The sequence below is a fragment of the Labrus bergylta genome, chromosome 13, assembly GCF_963930695.1.
Source record: "Labrus bergylta chromosome 13, fLabBer1.1, whole genome shotgun sequence".
Classification (NCBI taxonomy): domain Eukaryota; kingdom Metazoa; phylum Chordata; class Actinopteri; order Labriformes; family Labridae; genus Labrus; species Labrus bergylta.
The window spans coordinates 2069881-2094919 of NC_089207.1; the positions used below are offsets into that span (position 1 = coordinate 2069881).

Consider the following 25039-nt stretch of genomic DNA (forward strand, 5'->3'; position numbering starts at 1 on the left):
CATGTCTAAACAAAAAGATTTTCAGGTGCACCCATTGAGGCTCTGTTGTGTCTCCCCTGTCTGCCAGTTCTCTTTGTCTGTCTTGACAAAAGTCTGCCTGTTTGACCACAAACTCTTCAGGGCGTGCACACTACATGAGGTGAATCCAGGCACCTCCCCTTTTTGTGTTTTGCACCCTCCTACTCGTTATTTACACCAGCTCTACGGTAGTGAATAGGGGGGGGGGGGTGCTTTTTAGGCTGGGGGTGTTACTGTACCCCCCTCATATGGAGTAAGTGGGCTGGGTTCACTGGGGTCTGGAGAGGGGGAGGACCAAGAAACCGAGAGAGAGAGACAGATGTAAAAGAATTAACTGCTCCAAGCAGCAGAGTTGCCATGGCTACGGGAAAAACGGATGAATGAATGACATCACAGTGGCGGGGAGGTGAGAGTGTGAAATTGATTTGGTGGCGAGGAGCACAGGGAGGCGTCTCTCTCGTTGGGTTTTCGTCTGGCAGACACATTTCTTGCTCCTCGTAGCCTGGTTGTCTCCTGTGGATGAGCTCTCACTGGTAAGAATCTGCCTTTTTTTCCCTCCTTCTGATATAGGTGACGGTTGCTTTTGAAGATGGTGACCGGTGTAGTAGGATACTTGTTTTCATTCTTTAAATTGTGAGACCGATATATAAAGTGTGGGGACATGTGTTTTAATGTGTACATAGTGCTCCCAGCATGTCTCTAGAAATGAAAGGGAAGGCAGATGTGCCGTGCAGTTGTCGCGGAGGCTAAATATACTGTGAGATGATTAGTGTGGAAGAATGTGTGTGTTTCAGGCTTGGAATGAACAGCTGATCTTGCAAGACTCGTTTTAGTGTGCTGTGAGATATCCACACTATGACTAGAATTATTGTAGGTGTGCACTGGGTTGGCACTGCTAAGAGCTGTATTACAGCATGGAACTATTGTGAATGTGTGTGTGTTGGATAGAGACACACAATCTTGTAGTTGTGTTGTTGTCAAGGAGCATGGTGTGCTGATGCTTTCAGTAATCATGTGCTAATGTTTTGGTTCCGTTGGAAAAAATGTCAAAGCACAGGGTCAGCCACTGAACAGCTCTCTTTGAGTGGGCAAAGTATTGCTGAAGATCATCTATAGTGAAGAGACCTGCTTTGAAACACACGTGCAAACCTGGCTACCCTGTTTAAAGGATGGTCTTACTTTGCACTTCACCACCCCTGCAGGGAGTTCATAGCCAAACCCTGAGCGATTCATTTGATGTTTGTGATTAATGACGAAGTGGAACTAGGATGACCCCTGAGTAACAAAACATAAACAGTTTAGGAGTAGGGACAAGAGGTCACAGAAAAGCCAATCAGAATCCTTAGCTCAATGTCTTTCCCTTTGGCCAGCGTCCAGAATGAAAAAAAAAACAGATTACATTAGGGATCAAAGGATCAACATTTTGGCTTGATTTGGAAATCATAATCCATTACTAGGGCTATCAACTGGTCTGCAGATCTTTGGACTGCATCCAGCTTCATGGGGCTGAATCCTGGATTGTGGTTTGTTTCATATCTTTTCAGTGAGTACCATCAAGGCCACTTTGTGGGAGAGCATTGAAGCACCAAGGACACTACTACAGGTGATCAAGTGTTTTGGCCTTTGATGAAGTGATGTTATATAGTTAGGGTGAATTTGATTAGATGATACTCGATTCAGTGCAGACAATAATAAACAGAGCTTGCATGTCTTTTGAGTCAGTTTAAATCTCATTTTAATCAATAAGTATGAGTTTGTGCCAGCTTTTTGGATGGCATGATGTCACGCAAGATGTCACGCAAGCCCGGATCACTCGTTGCTTGCACTCAACGCAACATAGTGTATTTTGTAATATTGTAAGAAAAAATCTAAGTTCAAATCTTTTCTGGGCTTCTGATACTGCGAATCAGTAATCAGTGACTTCCATTTTATTTTTTAAGGTCACATTGTGCTCTCTTGTTCTCTTGCGGTGACTGCTGTAAAAGATGTTAAAGGTGTTTTAAGGAAGCTGCTTAGCGACATTATGAGTTGTGTTTACACCAGAGACTGTATTTTCATCCTGCAAGAGTCAGCCTACTGTGTGTGTGTGTGTGTGTGTGTGTGTGTGTGTGTGTGTGTGTGTGTGTGTGTGTGTGTGTGTGTGTGTGTGTGTGTGTGTTTGTGTGTAGCCTGTTTTTACTTGGTGTGACAGTTCTTTCAGTTGTTCATCAAAGTAGTGTTCAGAAATGTTGATTGGACCTGTGCTCAGACACAAACTCATTTAAACATGCACTCAATATTTTATGTTTCAACAGCAAACTATGTTTTCAGATGTGTAAAAAAAACTTGCTTCTGTGACTCATATTGTAGTGGGGTTATGTTGCAACACTACCGTAATACTAACTCAGTGACATGGAAAGTTCTTCTATTGAACAAGCATCAGACTCTCTCTCACTCTCTTTCTCTCTTTGAATTTGAAACTGTTTGTCTTTTTAGAACTTGTACTTTCTTTTAAACCACAAAAAAGGCAGATACTTGAACAAGAAGCTTAATCTGACCTCTCCAAATCACACTGTAGATGTGTATTTGTCCATTAGCACGGATATATAATGGAATATTAAAAACTTGCAGTAGTTACCTCAGGTCACCAGATTGACATTGTCACAGCAGACTCTTCACCCCCCCCCCCCCCCCCCCCTCCTGTGTGTCATTAAACAGATAAAAAAATCAAATTGTGCAGTCCCAGAATCAAAATAATTGTTGATGACGACAATGTATGACTTGATCATACAACACTTTGGTAAACAGGCCTAAAAAAGACAACAGAAAATCATTCAGTCTCTCAAGAATCACTTGAGAGACAGATGTTTAGCCGCTTTGTGTCTTGTAGCTCAGCATATTTGTAACATAATTTCAGACATTATGCAGTCACATAAAATGACATTATGACAAATGTGCTGCTGTCTGGTGGTGTTCAAACTCTTATAGGCTGAATGGCTCTTCTCAGTCTTCTTCAACACAAATCCAAAACAATTGGCTTCTATAAGTTGGTTCACAAGACTGACTGCTTTGAAGGGTCATAGTAACATTTTTACTGTCCATCATTTGGTTTGTTTTTAGGACTGTTAAATTAAACTGGACTTGCATGAAATACTGTAGGACTGTGGTTAATGAAACTGAAATGAATTGTCCATATACATGCTGTTTTTACCTTTGTGTCTATTTATGGAGTTAAAGGCTTAATATGCAATTTTTCACACTTAAATGTAGAAATCAGGTATATCCTGTGAAAATAACTCTGAGTCATGACTGTCTACAATGGGTGTAACACCCGAGTCTTCAGAGTTTTCAGAGTCCTATCTTCACTTTGTTTACATCGCCCGGACGGCCGGCTGACTCCTCCCCTCGTGTATAAAAGTTGTTTAATTGAGGGACTAGAGAAAAGAAGAATAACATACTGTACTCACTGCTTAACTGTGTTTCTAGATCACGCTCATTTCAGGTAAATTTACATGCAGTGTGAAGATACCAGCATAATAAAGATCACTAGCATTAGCATGCTAACACAACAATGCAGTGAGAGTTGTTTTGGTTTCATGCTGGTGCTCAAGGGCGACATCTGCTGGATCAAAAAAATATAAAGCATATAAAGCCTTTAACAAGAATTCTCACATTTTTGTCAACTGTAGACTTAATGATTTCAAACTAGTCATTACTTTCAAATGATAAAGACAGTGCGAAATTCTTTTCTCCCAATCTTCACACTTAGTCCTTATCATTTTCTCATTAATATTTAGTCTTTCTCTGCCTATTAGTTTCTCTCTGTCTTTGCTTCATTTACTGTTTCTTGTTGTACATGTTCAGAAGTGTGTTTTTGTACCCTTGCTCACAACAACAGCAGGGATATAAGGGAACATTGGTGCTTGAATTTGAGCAGCTGTGACCGTAGCATGATAACATAAGCAGAATGGTTCTGTGGGGTAGGAGTTAGATCCAACTGTGCATTGGTCTGTTAGCTCACTGTGAGTCACTCAAACAGTGTGTCAAGCAGCGGTCATGCTTTTCACTCATGAGTCAGACGAGAGTAGAACAAGGTAACAGGCAGACTCTGCATCTGTGCTAAGAGCTGCTGTAGCTCAGAGCCTTTCACGTGCAGGATTTTGCCTCTCCTTTTTGTCTGGTTACTGATTGCAGCTATTCTTAAATGTTCAGGTGTTGTCCTTTGTGCCAGCTGATTGGAGCTGAAAGGTAGAGGAGGGAGTTGTAAAGGGAAGACAAAGGTAGAGAGAGAGATCTACTCAGATTTTGGGTTTGATGAGTGACAATTGACTGATAGGAGCAGAAACATATTTATAGGCCAAGTGTGGCAATCAGCAAAAGTCTGTGTGAGTAGAGAGAAACTGTCCAACAAGTGATTTCATTATTATAATTCTCCTCTGTCTCTTACTGAATTTGTGTACTTCTAGTGTAAATTTTCTAGTGGCTCAACTCCTCTCGCTCATGATTCCATAGTGTGTTTTACTTTCCTTTCTCCCCATAGCCAGCACAGCTAATGAGGGAATCTGTCTGGTGCTGTTCTAATTTGTAGCAATCTGCCCACTTAAAGATTCTACACATGTCCCTTCTCTGTCCTCCCCTGAACCTCTTCTTCCTTCTCTCCATCGAGTCTAAACTAAAAAAAAAAAAGATTTCAGAATCAAGATGATCAATTCAGTTGTAGTACATCCTTGAAGTCTTAAGCCTTACCCTAATATAAGATAATTAAATTTGAGGGAAGTGTTTCACTACATTTAAGTGTGTGTTTACTTGACTGACCTGACTATGTCAATCAGAAGTTGTTGCTGTAAGTACATATTCTTTATATTGATGTGATATTCTTTATCGTAGCCTGGCACGGAGGTGATGGGTGAGTGTCCAAAGCAGATTTCCTATTTTGTGATGAGTAGTCAACGGCAGTTTCCCTGGAAACAAACAAATGTTAGCACAGAAGAAGAAGACTGAATTTACTACATGTTTATATGTAATAGCCAGGATTGGCTACGAGGAGATTGCAGTTTAACACAACTTAGCATGGCCTTACTTAAATATAAGCTTCAACTAATAAGAGGACATTAATGGAATAATAATGTGTTTTTATAATTACTTATTTAATTAAAAACTAAAAAAGAAAGGTAGCCAAGAGTAAAATGTGAGTGTGAAAATCTCAGTTATCAATACTCTGATAACTGTTGATAGTTTGAGGTCAATTAAAAACTTTTTTGTAGGCAAACAAAAAAAAAAATCCTAAAGACTGAACATGGTGTCATTTTGAAGGGATCAGATTCACAAGTATCACTTGCCTGTACTTATTACATTTAAATGAAGCAGAGACAATGTGACACCACACGTCATGTGTCATGGGATCAAATGTTTTCCTCTGCAGCCATGCCCATTGGATCTGTTCCACTGTGAACTGTTGAAAGAAACATTTGGCTTTTTAACAGCTGTTATAACTGAAAAAAAAAAAAAGGTACAAATGGAAAGTGTCACTTGTTTTGAAGCTTGAGAACAAAGACGGCAGTGAAATAGATATTGCATTGCATTGCATTGCTTTTTACTGAGTCAATAAGTGGTTTGTTATCCAGGAACTTTTCAAACTTCAATGGACCAGTATTGTTGCTAGGCTTTTCACTAGCATGTTGAATATTAAACAATCTGCAGTTCAGTTCAAACCTGGACTGAGCTGCGGTTGGATTACAGTTTAATATTTAAGGGTGCTCAGATTCTAAGATAATTCACATTTGCAAACATAGCTTTTATACACAAGATAACTGTACTTGTGTTTCTTTTGTTTCATTATTAATAATTTTCCCCTATCCTTATTCAGCAATATTTCTGTGAGTCTTATTGGTTTTGTGTTCTTAGTTTTTCAAGTATCCCATCAAAACCCTGATGTTGTTTTCAAATAGCCAATGCTCATGCTTTTTCTCAAACTTTGTCTTTGCACTCTGACATTTTGCTGCTTGCACAGATTTGCTGTGCTCCAGCTTTAAGTCTTCTTTTCCCTCAACTACTGACTCAATAGAGTACAAACTGTACAGTAGGCAGCAACACTTAAAATCCCTTCTGATTGCTAACAACAAGGTGGAGCAAAACTGCACTATAAGCAAGTCAAGAGACCCAGTTTGGCACAAGACCCATTAAGAAGACATAAGATTAAATACATACACAGACACAACAATCTGCCAGCATTTCGATATTATTTGTGTTTCCATCTCCAAAGGATGTTTGTTTTTTAGACATCGTCTTCAGTTGCATTTGGTCATTAATATTTCATTCTTACATTTAGTTCTTGCAAGTTTTCCTATCTCCCTTCCTCAGTTGCAAACAAATATCCACCAGGGTGTAAGTGATCAAATAGACCGTCTGTCATCACCCTCATTACTGCATGGCTGCTTATTTTTAATCCGGGTTATTACACATTCTAACATTTGTTTGAACTAATCTTACAGAAACAACAATCATGAAACTAGAAATTTGGTATAACAGATGCTTACAATACTTAGAGTGAAGGTAAAGTTATGGGGGCAAAAAGCCATGACAATAATGAAAATGTTTACACTTTATTTAGTCTAAAAAGTTTGTAGCTCACATCTCAAAAATAGTAGGTTTGTAGGAATTACTGGCGTGTCTATGAATTGCCTTGCTTCCTTACAGTTCAACTTCATATTGAAAGTATGGCTGGGCGATATGGACCAAAACTCATATCTTGATTCTGATTAGCTGAATGGCGATACTCGATATATATATATGTATTTTATTAACAGTGAAAACATATGGAAAATAAACTAACTGTTTGTGAATTTAAAAAGTAATATTATAAAATAAATGTTCCTTAAATACAATAAAAGAGAGAGAGAGGAGGAGCAGGGTTAAGAGGGACAGACAGTCAGTCATCATCAGTGAGATGAGAAAGGTGACCTGACACCTCTGTAACGTTATTTTAATGCAACATAAACTATATCCATATTAACGATATTGTCTTACCCTATATCTTGTTTGAATGTATATCAATATATCTTAAAAACTTGATATATTTCCCAGCCCTAATTGAAAGTTGAAAATGTATAAATGGAAAGTCCTACATGAAGTCTCACCTAACGAAACACCTTGCGTTGTCATTATAGCATAAACAATAACATAACAAAAAACAAGCCGTCACCTCAGCCACACAATGACCGCACTGTGCTTGTAGCAGATTTCAAACAATTACGGTTTGAATTATACATTATGAATGATCAAAATCAGAATCGTTTTTTATTGCCAAGTACATTTACACATGCAAGGAGTTTGTATTAGTACAAAAACAGTTAACAAAGGAAATAAAACAAAATAGCACCAACTTAAATAAAAAAGGATATAAGGAGTAATTACAAATATGTATAATAGTAATATTTACTCAGTATAAGAAATATAAAAACACAAAAGTATGTATGCAGTATTTTAAATTTACTGTGTATTTATAGGGAAGAACCTTGGAGGGATAAACATGATACAATCTTAAAAGGGGTCAGGTGCCCCTAATATCAACAACTTAATGCATCTAGAGAAAAAGTCAGATAATAGGCTGGGGACAAGATGTAATCCACTTAATGGAAAATGTAATGTCACTAGACTAGCTTTAGAAATTAACATATCTTGTGATAAATTATGAATGCAACATTTTCTGCATCAAATATCCCACATTATTAGTGCCAGTCAAAGTGATTGCATCCAAGCAAGGGGGGGGGATATCAGAATGACAGCTGTGTCCAAGAGAATTACTTTTGTCATCTCCTTTTGGACAAAAGCTCTGTAATGTCAGTTTGGCTCTGCTGTAAGAAACCAAGGAACCTCCACTGTGCCAAATGCAGTTTTGCTATTGTCTTAGCTGCAATTCACTACAATTTTGATACTAAACCTCAAGCATAGATTTGTAATTTTGCAAATAGTCAACACAGGTAAATGGATGTGTGAATAATAGAGCTCCATGCAACTTCTTTAAGACTTTTTTTTCTTTTATCTGTATTGAAAGATAACAGTTTTACCAGTAAATGTTTCACTTTTGTTTTTAAGAATCTGCTTCATAAATTATGAAGCTCTTCTTTCTGTCATTATACATATTTTTTTTCTCTTTGCTGTATCTAAGAGTGATGGTAGTTATGGGAATTATCTCGCCTCTTGTTCCACCAGAGATAAGTTATCGTCTTCCAGCGTGATGTGAGGCATTGTTTTACCTTTTTGCCCCATGTTCCAGCACATCACCACTCGCTGACACAGCAGGCAGCATGTTACATGTCTATCCCTGCAGGCACAGCAAGATTTCCTCAGAGCCATTAATGCCTCATGACATATGGATGGAAAAGCATGACATTTCCTTGCCAGATGTACTGCTGTGAGGTCTTGATGTTACGGGTAAAGTGGTAATGGGATAGTCATTGTGTTATCCTTCATTAAAAATATTCCATAACCCGGCTAGCAAGGGCAGCAGAGGTGTGAATGCGTATTATCTGAGTGTTTAAAGGCTGGGGAGGGTGTTTGATTATTTATTTGGTAAGGAAGGAGTAGTGCAATCATTGCAATCATTCTGCAGCTTATTTTACTCAGGTAGATGTTGGAGCAGTTGCTCTGGCAGTGTTTTTGCAGAAGATGCAGCAAGTTGCTTCTGTGACCTGATTTCCTGTGACAGGAATTACTCGAGCATTCAGTCTGACACACACACACACACACACACACACACACACACACACACACACACACACACACACAGACACACAACTACATCTCCCAGTCTCTGCCTTCCTCTTGTTCTCTCTCAAGTTGCTTGGCTGCTTCTCCAACATAAAGTAAATCACACCTGCTCCTCACTTTCTTTTTTCCCAGCTCTAGCCGGCGATGTTTGACAGCTATGGGAGATAACAGCCCGAAAGCTGCCAGAGGAAAATGCAGCATACTATACACACTGCTGTGTATGTGGGAGCAGCGTGGCACAGATTTCTAAAAATGTGTGTCACGTTTCTGCTTTAGTTGCACACCTCGTTAGGATGTTTTACGCTCGTGTGTGTGTGTGTGTGTGTGTGTGTGTGTGTGTGTGTGTGTGTGTGTGTGTGTGTGTGTGTGTGTGTGTGTGTGTGTGTGTGTGTGTGTGTGTGTGTGTGTGTGTGTTCGCAGTTTTTCTCTTTCTCTTGTATGCGTTTTTCCCACCCCTTCTCTCTCCCATCGTTATCTGTCTCTCCTCTGCTCTTCCTCATCCTCATCCTTCTCCTGCAAATATTCTCTTTAAGGCAAAGCTGTAGTATAAATGCAAATCAGCTTCAGAGCACTAAGTCAGAGACCGCTGCCCTACAGACACATTGGCGCTGCCAGCATACGGTTCATGTTGCGTCACTTTTACGCACTGTGCATGTGTTGAAGTATGATAAGCACGTTATAAAGTGTGTGTTAATAGTTTTAAGCCCTCCTATTCTAGTTGACTTTACTTATCCTTCCCTAATTTGGTGCCCGTGTAATACCGTTGATGAGCACTTAACCCATCACTACACTGAAAGCCGCACTGCAGCAGCTTCTCTCTCTCTCTCTCTCTCTCTCTCTTTCTCTCTCTCTCTCTCTTTCGCTCTCTTCTATCCAATTTAACACCCCCCCATCTCACTCCAGCCCTTGCTTATTTTTTTTACTCTTGCTCCCCCTGCTGTATCTGCATTTTCCTTTTCCTATCTCCATCCTTTTCGTTTTCTCCAACGACCTCCCTTGCTGTCTCTCCCTCTCTTAATCCCTCTCTCTCTCACTGTTATATACATTGTAGGATGGAGTAATTAATTCTGACACCCCCACCCCCTCATCCTTTTCTTCTTTCGGCTTAGAAGAAGATAGAGAAAAGTCCAAAGATGTGTGCATCCCTCCCTATGAATCACTGCATGTGTGTGATAGAAAGAGAATCAGACTTGAGGTGAGGAGCATTGCGTCATTGGGGGTGTGTTGAGCAGGAGGTGGGCTAAGCCGGCTGTCAGTCAGTGACGCTGGCGGAGCACGTGTGTATGTCATGGCTGGGGAGACGCTGTGTGCTGGTTATCTAGGCTGTAGGCGAGGAGCGCTAGAAACAGCCGCAGCTCCCCTTTGCCGACAGGCTGATCGAGGGAGTGAATGTCTGGGTGAGTGTGTGTGTGTGTGAGTGAGTGAGTGAGTGAGTGTGTGTGCGCATGTAGATGCTGCATGGGCTGCAACCGGAGCTGCTGCTGCTGTTGGTGAATTATGCAGACAGAGGAACAGAGTTTAGATGGTATGCAGCGAGACGGATTAATAATGCATCCTGCCGGGTTACGAGCTCTGCATTAGTTAGTTTTGCTGGAACCTGTAGCTGCCTACTGTCTGCCTGATTGCCCGACTTCCTAAGTCCCTTTCTGCCTGCCTTCCTACCTGACTGGCGGACCACGTACCTACAAAGAAAATGTCTCATTACCATTTCATCAAATGCTGTAAGTAGCCATCTATCTGTATGTGGATGTGAGTGTGTGTGCATGTGTATCCCACAGCCTTGGGTGTGTGCCTGTTAGCACTTTCTATATATGCAGGGTGTCATATATACAGTATGAGGGAAGAATTCTGGTCAGCAGCTGCCGACACAACAGCACAATCTAAACTTCAAATGGATATTTGGATCCCTCTGTGTGTGTGTGTGTGTGTGTGTGTGTGTGTGTGTGTGTGTGTGTGTGTGTGTGTGTGTGTGTGTGTGTGTGTGTGTGTGTGTGTGTGTGTGTGTGTGTGTGTGTGTGTGTGTGTGTGTGTGTGTGTGTGTGTGCTGTGCTGTGCTGTGCTGTAAGTGGGTGTGTGAGCTTGCTGCAGAGAGCTTCTGCAGATGTGTGAAGTTGACCGGTGAATGCGGCAGGTAGCGGCAGAGGGACAGAAGAAAAAAAAAAGATGACAGTACCACAAAGATACAGATTCCCATGAGCGTCTGGTATATTCTTAACACAGTGACAGACTGACAGAGTTAGTGATTTCAGAGAGAGAAGGACAGATGGAGAGAAACTGAGGGTGATTTTTAGATGAGTGTTGGAGGGAAAAAAAGGAAAGGCAGGACTGAGAAATGCAAATTAAGTGAGAACAGGATGAGTGAAAGATGAAGATTGATGGACAGATGAAGAGAGGAATGATTTGAGCGATGCTTTTATTTGAGAGAGTTATGTTAAGAAAAGGACAAAAGAGGGAGAATTCAAGAGAAATTTGTGGATTCTTTGACACTGAGGATAAAATTCTCACCTTGACTCTTAGAGCCACCTGTCTCTCCTATCAAATATGTGTCTCCTGCACATTTATGTTGTCTGCAGTTTGCAGCCTGTGTGTGTGCTCATGCACATGTTTGCCTATTATTTTCTAATTTACAATCTCCTGCAGAGCTCTCAGTGTTATTAGCTGGAGCCTGCATGGGATGTTCCACATTCAATCAATAACTGATAGCCTAGAGATGGGATGGCAGGAGAAGAAAGCTGAGGCATTTTATCCCTGTCTCTCTCTCTCTCTCTCATTTTCTGTTTCCATCTCTCCTGGATTCATTCAGCCCTGTTTCCCATCACTCTTAGTCCTAACGTCCTTCCACGCTCTCATTCACATTCCATCTTTTTGTTCAGCGGCCATTCATCAAATAACAAACAAATGTTGTATGATCAGAATAGAAATTATGTCATATAGTTTTCCATTAATCTGAGTTCATTTGTGTGCAAATGTTCATACTATTCTCATGTGAAGAATGGAAATTCAAGAATTTATTGATCAAGGACACATTCTTATTGATCTCTGCAGTCATTGTCAGCCCTATTTGATGTTTTCATCTAAAAGGGAAGACAAAGAAATTCTCATGGGTTATTTTTGACCACTTATTTAGCCACATTACATAGAGCAACTAAAAACCGGTATGGCAAGTCTTGATAGACAGATTTTATAGTCAATACATGCCACAGTATTTAGATCCACATGTGGATTTTTACTGCAGAACCTTTTAGCACACTGAGCATACATCATCAATTATTTATATAAGTGCTTTTGCCTCAATGTAAATATTCTACCAAAAATGTGATATTACTTAGCTGAAGCTAACAGAAACCATGAGCTACATACTGCTTTCAGGACTTAAGTTGGAGTCTTGTGTGCATCAATATAACACCACACCACCAAGTGCATCAGTCATGTACCTGCACAGTTTGATGTGACTGCAACCTTGAATGCATGTTTATTAGACAATGTATGAGGTTGACAGAGAGTGCAAAGGATGTAAGTGACCAAACCAAGGAGGAGAGATGACAAAGTCAGGGCAGAGATGGATACAGACAGCGTTAACCATTAACCGTTAACCTTATTTCATTTGGTAAAACAGACAGAGACGGTGTGCTTTATGATACCTGCTCCTTACTATTGCACATACCACAATCTAATCATGGTTATTCATATGCCTACATCCAGCTTCTCATGTGAATAATAGCTTTCTTTATGTGTCTTGTTTAAAAAAAAAACAATAGAATGTTTATTGATATACTGTAAAGTCAGATCAGACACAGATAAGTGTGAAGATATTTGTTTGTCATTTGTTTTTTCATTCACTAGTCATTTCATAGACTTTGTGGAAATTCTAGGTTTTAAAAATTGAAAATCTAGAGTTTGTCTCTAATAGGAGTTTCACACTTGCAGAAAACTCCTGATATTTAAAGGAGGAGCTGTATGTGTGAACACAAACAGCCAAATTTTTCCACTCTAACTTTACACAGAGTTTTTCTTGCCAGCCCCATAGCATTTTTTCCCGCTGCAAGTCCGGGTGAGCTGATGTGTGAATGAAGCAGGATATTATCCGGAGATTTCCCCTCGATGCCAGTATGAGAGGGGTGGTGACCTTTATATTCTGTGAGGCTGTGACAGGAGTCAGTGCATAGAGTGTATGAACGCGTCCGCTGCGATCTCTGTGCTCGTTGCATTATGTTCACTTCTTGCTAGTACGTTTTTCTCTGCTCTTTTGTTGACGTTGTGATTCTGTCGAACTACACGTAGCATTGATTTAACAGCAAATATTCGAGTGTATTCATTCCATTGAGTGCCACCAAGCAACAAGTGTTTTGCTGAAGTTGCTCCACCTTAGCTGTACTTTTGCGGTAACCCTGAAGTTTACAGCTTGCACTTTAACCCCTAGAGAAATTCAGGATAGTTTATTAATCTGAAGGGTAATTCAGTTTTCTAATGCTAAACTGTATAGATTATATACAAGCTACATTTGTTTTAAATCATTTCTTTGTCATTTATATTTTAGCACTTTTTAATTGGTGTTCAAAAATCGTGAGATTTTGTTTTTAAGCCATACAACCAAGCCTTGCCCTAATTCTGTACCTTGTACCTGTAGTGCAAAGGGTACTCTGGTGCAGTAACAATATTTCCACACATTCTGTTTTTTAATCTGCATATGTGTTCACATGCTGTACCTCTATAAGTCTTGTAAAACGAGCTGAGTAAGAGAGAAGGTGTGGGTCAGAAGTATGTGAGAGTAGAAGACAAATGGAGGCAATAACCTTTGAGGAAGCTGGACTGTGCAGAGATGTGCCTCTGTGCCTTGATATTGGAAAGGCTGTATGTTGAGTGTGTTTTGTGTGTCTGCTTAACTTGAGACCAAGTTGACTAAAATAACATGAACAGTATAATAATGCCCCCCCCCCCCCCCTTTCTGGAACCTGAGCACAAAAGAACCTTTTTATACGTCTAATCAGAGCAGATGGTACTGTGTATTGTGCAGGGTGTGTGTGTGTGTGTGTGTGTGTGAGGGGGCAGGTGTTAGAATAAATGTGTGGACATATATCAAACACAAACAAAGCACACAGATACAGCAACTCTATTTTTCTGCCAGCTTTGTCTCTGCCTGATAAAGATCTAGTTTGAACAGACCTACAGTCAAACAGCAGTTCACTGTTTCAAGTAGACACAAAGAAGCAACGGTCATGTTGTTGGACTGTCAAGGTTGTGTTTTTGGTTGTGTTGTTTGTTTTCCTCCTGGGTTTAACTGGTGTTCAAAGACTTTAACATGTTACTCTCTGAATATAAATAAAAAAGGTAGAGGCGATAAATGGCGGTCACAAGACAGCCAGTTGTTGTGGTAAACATGAAGACAAGACATTCTCCCACCTGACAGGCAGACAGGAACAAGGAGATGAAATATATAGAAAGAAAAATAGAACTACTGGAGGTGAATAGAGAGACAAAGAGGCTCAGAGGAGGGGATACTTTAAAGAAAATGGGCACAAAACAACCACACAATAACCACAGCAAGAAAGGAACAGCAAAGTCGAGTTTTAATAAAAACTGAAGGAAATAACAGAGACAGCTGTGGAATAAGTGGTGAGTCAGAACAAAAACAAACCACACCATTCCTACAAAGCCATCCTCCTTTTTATATTTGGCAGGAGCTGTGACCTGAATTTACCAAATGATCAATGCTTATATTATGATATTTGTTAATTGTGTTTCCCTCTTGATCTTAGCTGCTGCACCATCACTGTACATCACGATCATTCAAGCAGAGTTTTAATAGATTCAGCAGCTGCCTTGTGATGAGATCAGTTTGGCAAAGTTCCACTGAGATGCAGAGACATTATGCAGAGTCAGTAGATTCACTACACACTGTTGGGACAACAGAGGCAATACAAGAAGTAGCAATGCTCGGGTAACCTCATGGCTAAACGGACTCACGCTTTACAGTAAATATGCTTCATGTTTGCACATACATGTTGGCAAACTGCAGACAACGAACAAAATCAGTAACACATCAAAACACAGTTAGTCCAGGAGATGGCATTTTTTGTTTGTTTAGTCACCTGAGCCACATCTCATTAGCTCTGTTTCAAACTGTATTAGAGTAAAAAAGCTTAAATGCATCAGTTTAATTAGTGATGCCACAATGTTCCACTGAGCTCAGGAGCTCCTCTGTTCCTGCAGCAGTCAAATATTTGAATGAACATTTTTAGTTGTGTTTCTGACTCATGGCTGTACATGATTGTTCAAATGGTTTCAGTGGTGTTTGTTATTTATGTACTTGTTGTGTACTGTGATGTACTGTAGATATTGTTTGTTGTGTATGAACTGACCAGGTGACAAATGAGTTTCCCCGCTGGGGATCAATAAAGTTTTCTAATCTAATATAATTAAATGAAGTGGAAATGTAAAAAAAATAAAAAAACATTTATTAGCTTTAATACAGACGGATACCACATTGTCATTGTCTTTTCTTTCTGTCTCCCACCAGGCTGTTTTCAGCTATGTAATGTCTTTCGTCAAAACATGGAGATAGACCAGTGTCTGCTGGAGTCTCTCCCCATTGGCCAGCGCCAGCGGCTGGTCAGGAGGATGCGTTGCGACCAAATACGGGCATACTACGAACGGGAGAAGAGCCTTCTGCGGCAGCAAGGTGGAGTCAAGGGTCGGTCTGCGTCTATGCACCGCAAGAAGCCCCGGGTCCGCTTCAACCAAACCGATGTCATACGGGATGCCATCATTCGCCATGACGACAAAGAAGGTGTGTATGTAGATACACCGATGTGTGGGTTGTGTGTGTCCCAATATGGTTGACTGAAGAAAAAAAAATACTAATTTGAGTTAACAAGTTAACATTTGAGAGAGAGGTCTGGTTACTAAATGTTCTGTGTGTTTTTACTTGTATTCACCTATCTCTCTCACACACACACACACACACACACACACACACACACACACACACACACACACACACACACAACACGACTTGTTTTGCTGGAAACAGTCCACTTGACAGCTCTCAAGGACAAAACTACCTCAGCACAGATGATATTGTCTGTTGTGTAAAGTCTATAGTGTTTACTCAGAAGGGAAGGGAAGAATTTTTGATGGACTCTATCAAAGAGGGTAGAGGGTTATAAATAGACAGATAGCAAAAGTGGAAAAAGGGAACATACTGTATGACACAGCTTCTCGCTTGGTTGTTCAACCTGACAGACACAGAAGAAGTTGATACGAGCTAGTTTGTAAGATTTATATTGTACGGTGAGTAGTTTCATTTTGTATTTGGTGACATTATATCATCAGCCATGGGAAATTGAATTCTCAGAATTGTTTCAACCATTTAAGTCAACACAAAGTTGTTGTTGATAATTCTGTTTACTCTAACATTCTTGTTTTCTTTGGATGATGACATTGAAGGTAATTGCATCCAAAATACAGGAGTTATAGCATTTTAAAGTTTGCCGCACCTCAAACCGCTTTATATATCTCAGTCGTGGTATTTAATCTTTCTTTAGTGAACAGCTAGAAAACAGTCACTGTGGACCTCTTCTTTTCTGTGTCTGTCAGTACAGTTGTTTTTTTTTCACAGTCAGGAAGACACAAACCTTTAAGGGTCCCTTAACAGTAAATCATGTTTGCCCTCAGGCTTTTGTTCTCAGCAGACCTGTAGCCTGCCTGGCTCCCTGTAAAGACACACTCATGTACTAAGGCTGATGTCTGTGAGATCAAATTATCAATGCTCTTATAAAATTCAAGAGGTCCTCAGCATTGTCTTTTAAGGGTATTGATTTATTTCTCCCATCTCGTCGTCGTTCTCTTTGTTTATGCCAGTCATTTACCCAGCTGTCCCAGTGTATCTGTGTCAGTCCTGCAAGCAGTCTTTGCAGGTCACTGTGTTAATCTCTGCTCTCTGGCTGCCAGTGAGGTTCAGCTGGGGTCTGTGGGAGCAGCTGGTGTTCCAATGCAACAGCCAGACTCAAACCAGGGTTCCTTGGCTCGGCATTAATCAGATCCGAAACCCCTCTGCTTGAAAACTTACCTTTACATCCCAGACACAATGGCACTAAACTGATACCAAACCTTCTAGCCTTGTGCCGGTGTTAAAAGCAAACACCCATTGTAGACAGTCATGACTCACAGAGTTATTTTCAGAGGATATACTTGATTTATATTACATTAAAGTGTGAAAAATCACAAATAAAGCCTTTAAACAAAACAGGAACACTTCTGATATTTACACATCTGTTAGTCTGTCAGCCTAACTCGTGCTTCTTTGTCTCTATTCCATTGTCTGTGTCTTTGAGGTAACACTTGGTTGGGTGGATCAGCACTTGCCAAATTTTAACAATGGCTCATGAGGATTTCTCACTGGTGCCTGGGATGAGTGATCACAGTTTTCTCACCGTTGTAGCCGTTGAGTTAGCGCTCCTCTCGTTTTTTTCAGAGTGATAGAATTTGCCTCAGGCTTGGAATCTCCCCGAAGTAATGTGAGAACAGTTTAAAACCTTTTCCCCTTTACTACAGAAGTATTTTAAGAGGGGCTTGTGTTTACATTCCTGTTAAAATGAGAGCCCACGGGTTGACATAGAGGATAGAGGTAAAAGAATCGGGGATTTAAATCATTGATGACGCCAGGATAACCCAGTTTCTTGTCTGGAAAGCAGACTTCAACAGGAATATAGAACAGGATATGTAAGCGATGATGTGAGTAGTTTCACCATATCAATATAAAATAGGGGAATTTTGTGATTAAAACTAACCTAAAAACACCTCTTCAACATTGCCTACAACTACTAACGATTTCAATTCTCATCCTCGTTCTTTTACATTATATCTTTGTTGTATTGTTCTGGTCGTTTTGTTTTTGTTGCTATTTCTTGTTGAGCGTCTTTGAGTATTTGGAAAAAAACGCTATATAAGTCTAATTTAACATTATTATTATTATTATTATTATTATTATTATATTCAAAAGGACCCACAAGATGGTGTGTGAAGTGTGAAATTATACTTTTGAAAAATTAATTCCTCTTTTTTTTAAACTTTCATTCACCAAAACGTGCATACACATACACTCATAAAATAAAAAAGATACAAACAAGAGGGGAACTGTGGTACGATACAGTTTTGCAAGCAGATTTAGACAAAAAACAAACAAACAAACAAACCAGAATGAATTAGAAAGAGGGACAAAAAAGTAAATGAGCAAACAGGACAAAGAAAAACATGGTGGACAGTATAGTAACAAAATTATGTAAAATAAAACTGGTGGGATAGGTTGTACACATGGCGTTATTTGTTTGTTTTTGTTTTGTTTTTCACTTTGTATGGCTGCTAACATGATGATTGCCAAATACTGACTGTTTGTAAATTATATTAAAATTGTTGTGCTAATTTCCTCTCTCCTCCTCGTTTACCTGCCTGGTTCTGCTGTGGCATCAACTCAATTCCTCTTAACTGTTGACAGTCTTTTCTATAACATCGCTTGTCTGACTTGAGCAGCTTGTTTTTTTCAACTTGAGAGATTTTCAGAGTTGTTTTGTGCCATTTTCTCGCACCGTGTCCCCTTGATTGTGACGATAAATGTTTTGGTGACTCAATGTTTTTAAGAGTGTGCACAACAGATTCAGAAAGATGAAGTCAAGCGAGACTCTGAGAGAAGAGGGCAGAGGAAACAAAGATGCTGGGTGAGAAAAGGAAGGAGAGAGGAAGACAGAGAGATTGTGATAACCAAAGTTATGTTCCAATTAAAGCACGTTTTCACAGAGCTCACTTGAGATTTAGATTCATTGATTGTAGAGAAACTCAGTTTGCTGACGAGGCAGCCAGGTTATCACAGATATCAAACACACACACAGTCACACAAGGGTTTTTTTTTGCTTATCAGTAGATTTTATTGCAGGAAATTATATGAACAAGTGTGAGATAAAGAGAGACAGGATGGAGGAGAGATGAAAGGGTGAACATGGAGGACAATGTAAAATTGGAAAACAACAGAAATTGAAAAGGAAACAGGAAAGAAAGGTTAGCGGTGATATTGTAGGGTTAAGGTAAAAAAAAAAAAAATAATGCATAGCCTTATTGTCAGATCGGAGCCTGTTGTATACCTCATCTCCGTTCTCCTTTCATATTTGTCTTTTGCAAAACTTATCGCTCACTTGGGTTTTTACATTTGGTGAAATTGCTTTTCCAAAAGCAATCTCCTAACTTCATCAGAGCAAGACACAAGTGGAATAGCAGCAGCTGTTGTCTTTGAAGCAGATCAACCAGCAGATTGATGTCCTCTCCCCTTATATACTGTTACCAAAGTTGACACTTTGGTGTTAGCATATGAGATCATGAGACCTGAAACACAATGTGAGAAATGTTCCACGTTTTTTTTATGAATGGAGAGCAGCAATTCAGGTACATTTCAGATTACATATCCGGTTACTTTTGCATAATTGAGAGTGTTTATTTTTTTCTAACGGTCATCGTTGAACGTTAATCTGCTGTAGAACTGAGCCTTCTAGAATGTGCATACTAGTTCCCCAACTGCATTTCTCAAATTGAAGGATAACCTTGTCTGTTATATAGTGGGACATCATTGCACATTTTTAGATTTATAACAAAGCATTGATGAGAGTACAGGTATGTTTTCATGTCATTTGCCTCCTTCTTTTTTTTTTACCACACTTGCAGTTCAACTCAGGAGCTTTCATCAGACATTATATCTGTAGGGTGAAAAATGTGAAAAGCTGAATTAATAACCAAGACAGAGGATTAGGACTTAAATCTTAATGTCTGTGTTGTTCCCCTGGGCACTGTGGCATCAGAGATCACCTTTGCCAGCCACTCACAAATACTTTCTATCGTCTCCAATGTGGACACAAACTGAGTCAAAAGCAAAGCTAGTAGGAATTTTACCCCGGTCCCTGCATTAATGGATCAAGTGCTTTTCCCCTGCGCCACATTAAGTGCCCATTGTTTGTTTTCCTGTTGGTTTATGTGTTGGTTAATGCATGAGGAGGTTGAAATATTTTGTCCTTATATGGAAGCGTAATTACCGAACATGTGGTACATTTGCTGTGTACGTGTGTACAAATATAAAAGCTACCTACCATTATTGATTAGCGTGCATTGGAGCCTTCCTGCAGGCACAGCGACAGACTCCACCAGTTCTCCATGGTGAGTCAGTGAAACACACAGAGGTGACAGTAACAGCTTGCATGCTGTTGTGGGAGAGTGTGTTAGACACAGTTAATAAAACTGAACCATGCCATGGCTAAAAATAAGAACACAGCGGCACTGGGTCCACTGTTATACAAGCTATGTGTCTCGATGCTGCAGCCCCCGCCTCCACATCGGTGCAGCAAAGCTTCCTAACAAACAGAGAAGAAGCCAATTTTCTGGAAGTTTAAACAGGACTTTGTCTCTGGAAATCTAGGCCTTTCAAAGATGTCTCAAGTTTGAGAAATTATTTGAGATTTGTTTGAGCACAACAAGAAATATGCCTTTTCTATATCTCCATATTTTGTTCCATGTTGAGTGATATCCAGAGAAGTTATTTTCTCTGGACATCTGTGGTAATTGTTTGTTGAATGTGTTGGAAGTGCAACGCAGGTGAAGCTGAAAATCAATGCAGTACTAAAAGTGATGTCCTGTACAATAGCTGGCTCCTCTCCATGTTCAGCTGTCTTTTTATTATTATTCAGTCGGCTTGCTATCTCACATCGATCCAGCACTCTAATGTCCTGTTCAGAGAAGAAAACATGTCACACCGTTACTTACAGACACTTTGAAATACCCCCCAACCCCCACTTTCTCTCTTTCCATCTCTCTCTCTCTCCATATAAATACTGTATAAATATACATGACCCTCTTATAAGACAACACAATACACAAGGCAGAGGAGTGAAATAGGGGGTGAAAAAGGTGAACATGGATGACAGGAGAAATCATTAATATTTCACTGGAATAGAGCATGCTGGGATTAAAGGCGTGCCAAGCACCTGTCATGTTTTCTTTTTGACAGAACGGGGTCTAAGACCTCAGAGGAGGTAGAGAAAGAAGTCATGATATCTTTTGCTAGTATCCAGTTTGAGACCTCACGACTCTCTCTGATGCAGCAGGATACCTTTTCATTTCAGCCGCATCATCACGCAGGATATTGAAACTTTTCTCTGGCAGTGTAGTCTTTTCTTTTTTTTCTGAACTTCTAATATTAAACTTCAGGATCACTTGATGACTCATCATTGTTCCTTTAGAGAATTTCAGCTGCAAAGGTTAATATGACATGATGTAAGAGTGCACAAAAAAAAAAGGTACTTTATGATCTAAATTTGTCACAGAGGTCTAGACTGCTCTGTTTGGAGTGGAAATTCGATTTAGATATTTTTCTTCCTTGTCTTGACTATTCAAATTAACATTCAAACCAAAGGGGGAAATGGAAGTGTGTAATGACACTTTCCAGCGAGCACAGATAATTAATTAAAACACATTCACTTATTTGCTATCCCTGGAGTTGTTCTCTCAACTGCTTACAAACAAGCAAATTGCTTTTGCGTTGTTGGACTCTGAGCTGCATTTCCTGAGGAGACGTCACAAGTATTTGAAAACAAAAAGGGATTATTCCAACATTGAGATATCCACTGTGTTACAAAATGATGACTAGTCCGAAAAAACACTACAGCTACATTCATTATTAGGTCTTACATTTTTAGCATGGGAATGTGAGAATCACACACAAAATATTGAATTTTATTTTTAACTACCTCAAGTATGGCACTCATGTAGGAAAATCCTGCATAAATTAACAACGATGTTTACAGTGGCTGCATGTCACGCAGCAGATGTTTCCATGGTTGAGTATAGGACAGACTAATAGTCAAACAGCTTATCAGATTGAGCGACATAAGTCTGGATCAGTTGCCTACCAGCTCGCTCTCTCACCCTCTTAACACACATAAATACACACATGCATTTGAGCAGGTGTGCAGTGAAAAGCGGAGGTTATTCCCTCTCTTTGATGTGTATATTTAGTCATATTTCCACATGAAACCTTGTTTTCTGACCTGTTTCCTTTAGACCTGTAAAAGTAACTGAACAATCTTAAAAAGTCTTCATTGTGCAACTTTTACAGGGCTGCACTTGAATTGAGGCCGGTATCTCTTCTTCAACCTTTATTTACTAGACATTTGTATGCTATTATCGACCACCATGTCCCCGGCCAAAGTTAATGTAAATAAACCAGTAGATTTGTTTCTGGAGGACGTAGCTAAAGGTTTATTGTGGAAATATATTCATACAAATGGTTATTATTTATTTTTATTTTTTTAAGGGTTTTTTTGTGTTGTAAGTCGACATTTCTTGAGGGATTTAACACAGTAGTCCAGGAAAATTCTTTATCCAATGTTATCTCACAAAGATACTGTTAGTATGTATTTTCATGAATTAATTCATCTTGATAATTTTCTGGATATATCTTCAAATTGTGTAAACCATCTCAGAGTAATTCTTCTTTTAGGTTTGTAAAGCTCTAATACATATGTTTTGCAAGCGATTGTGAGATCTTGGTCAGCATGGGTCAGCGATGGTCTGCACTTTGTAAGCCATGTGTGTTGTGTTTCTATGTTGTCTGACCATGGCTGAATAAATCTAAGATGATCCACAGTCTGTTTCACCATTTCAACATTGTTCATCTACGATAGAAACAACCCCCACCTAACAGATACGTTTAGCTGGTTGTGTTTGCTATAAATTAATTGCATTGTCAAAAGACCTTCAACACCTGAAATCCACAAAACCATCTCTTTTTTTTTTTAATCAAATGTGCAGGGGATGGCTGTTCCCTTTTACAGGTCTCATCATAAGATAATCTATATTTAGATTTAAGCATTATAGGAAAACTGTACTGTATCTTTTTCTCATTGTGGTTGAAACAAAAGAAAAATATCACTGCTCATTTCAGAAACATGGGGCAGTGATGTGAGATGGTTCCTCTTGTGACTATGACTGTGTGATAAGGAGCGAGGAGACAAAAGAATTTAAGAGCGTGAGGGATTTGAACCAAATCTCATATTTTCTTTTCTTTTTTTTTCTTCAGATTTTTTCTGATTGTGTAATATTGGCTGGTTGGTGGGTGGCTTGGCTTGGGGGAGCATTAAGTGTGTGTGGGTATGTGTGTGTGTGTGTGTGGGGGTGTGTGTGGGGGTGTCTCTGTGTTTAAATGTTTTGGTATTATGTTTTGGATTTACCTTTCATTTTGATTTTGTATTACTGATGATTATATTTATGTTTTGTAAGGACCCCCTTCGAAAATGAGATGATGCATCTCAAGGGGCTATCTTGCTGCTGCATGAAGAAAATTGGCAATACTGCTGTGAATAGCATATTATGTAGGATACGATCAGGGATTTTATGAAATTCATTGAATATCACGATCCAGTGAGATAAGTTGGAGCACATGAAGGGAGAAGATTGAATCTTGTACTGTATGTACAGAACATTCTAATACAGCTTGTGAATCACATCAGCTTCAAGAGCTAGCACATGCACTGCTTGCTTTAGAGGTTTGTGATGTTCTTGAAAAGCAAAGAATGGCACTTGGTAGATCTCAGTGCCCTTTTCAGGAGAAGAGAAAAGCCTTTTTTCTCTGTAAAGTGCACTTACTTGTAATCGTCCGTGTAGGCAAGAGACCTAAAGAGCTGTTCTCAAGCATAACACAAACTCAACAACAGGTAAAGGACTGACTCACAGCCAGTGAATGACAGCATAGTGATCAATGTGAGCAGTTTCGTTCTCAGAAAAAAAAAAAGTGAACTTAATATAGCTGCAGTTCCAGACGCATGTTGTTTTATCAATACAGTACATACCTTATCTAGGCTACTCTCTCTCGCCACCGTCCCCCTCTTCCTCTCGCTCTCTTTTTCCCCATTTCCTCCCAACCACTGGCTCCTATCCGGTTGCCATGGAAACTCCACATATGCCTCGAACAGCTGTTTTTTTTTTTTTTTTTTGCAATTTTCTACAAAATGACTTTGCTTTGTGCCCACTTCCCCCCATCAGCCAGCTCCTGATAGAGGTTGACATCAGCATATAATCAAACACTTACTGACATATATACTGTAAAGGTTTAAACACAGAGAAACAGTCCGTGCTGCTGGTGTGGGTAAAAACACATAGCTGTTTAAAGTCAATGGATTTAAATATCACTTGACCAGTTTTTCTTTTAAGCGACATTACTGCAGAGATTACTATAAACTGTAAAACTGCAGCACTTCTTGTTACAATTCTACAATTCACTTAGCAGACTCTTTTATCCAAAGCAACGTACATCAGAGAGTAAGAACAACACAAGCAAGGATCTAGAAAAAAGGGAACAATGTGAGTAAGAGCAAACGATCAGCTTTGAGTCTGATTGGACACACAGGTGCTGACAGGAAGTGACCAGAGACAAAGCACAACATTGAGGGCAGTTCTTGAGAGCTCTAATCAGTATAGAAACCATCTTATAAGTCGTCGTTATCAAACAAAAACCATCGTCATTACCATCATCATCATCAATAATATGGAGACCATCATCATTAAGTTAGTAGGTATTCATGACAGAGCTGGGTCTTTAGCTTTTTCTTAAAGGTGCAGAGGGACTCTGCAGATCACATGGAGTTTGGAAGTTCATTCCACCACAGAGGACAGAGGAGGCGACAGAGGAGAAGAGTCTAGTCAGCGTCTTAGGACCCTGTTGTGAAGGTTGTTGTTAGCACTCGAGTTTAGTGTATGGCAACATGTCGGTGCTAGTATGTCTTTTTGTTTTCTTGGTATTATTTATGCACGTCTTAGACAATGTTGTTCATTATATAACTGGGTTATAACTGGATAAAATGTAACCATATGAGAACTCATTCTCTACACTTCTAAAATGCCACAGCAGCTTATCCTTGCTTTGTGTTTGTACAACAGCTGTAATTCCCCTGAAGCCAATCAGATAGTTTGGCATTTTCAGTAGCTTTAGAGTTTTACATAAGGAGTGCATCTGAATCCATTCTGCTATTGCCCTGACTTACTCTTTGTGGCTATCATAACACATATTAATACACAACAGGAAAAAAAGTTTCAATGTTCATATGGACACCTGAAGAGTGTTGTATAATAAACATGAAAATGTTGTGTGAACCCATCCTTTACGTTGCACTTACCACTAGAGAAACACAAAATGCAGATAGACATTTTTTTTTCTATTTCAAATCCAGACATGAAAACAGTGAAC

General features: G+C 39.5%; 1 protein-coding gene across 4 annotated transcripts in view; it reads left to right on the forward strand.

Annotated features, from left to right (window-relative positions):
• The window catches only part of myo16 (myosin XVI), a 119123-nt gene that overhangs the window by 8523 nt on the left and 85561 nt on the right, over positions 1-25039 (forward strand). The window contains exons 1-2 of one of the 4 annotated variants that reach the window (XM_065961994.1): positions 309-551; positions 15284-15553. In XM_065961994.1, coding sequence (XP_065818066.1) covers positions 15319-15553 — 235 coding nt within the window. In that variant the 5' untranslated portion in view covers positions 309-551; positions 15284-15318. Of the gene's footprint in view, positions 1-308; positions 552-8643; positions 10488-15283; positions 15554-25039 lie in introns of those variants that run through there. The other 3 variants (XM_065961993.1, XR_010667608.1, XM_065961995.1) reach the window with 3 other exon arrangements.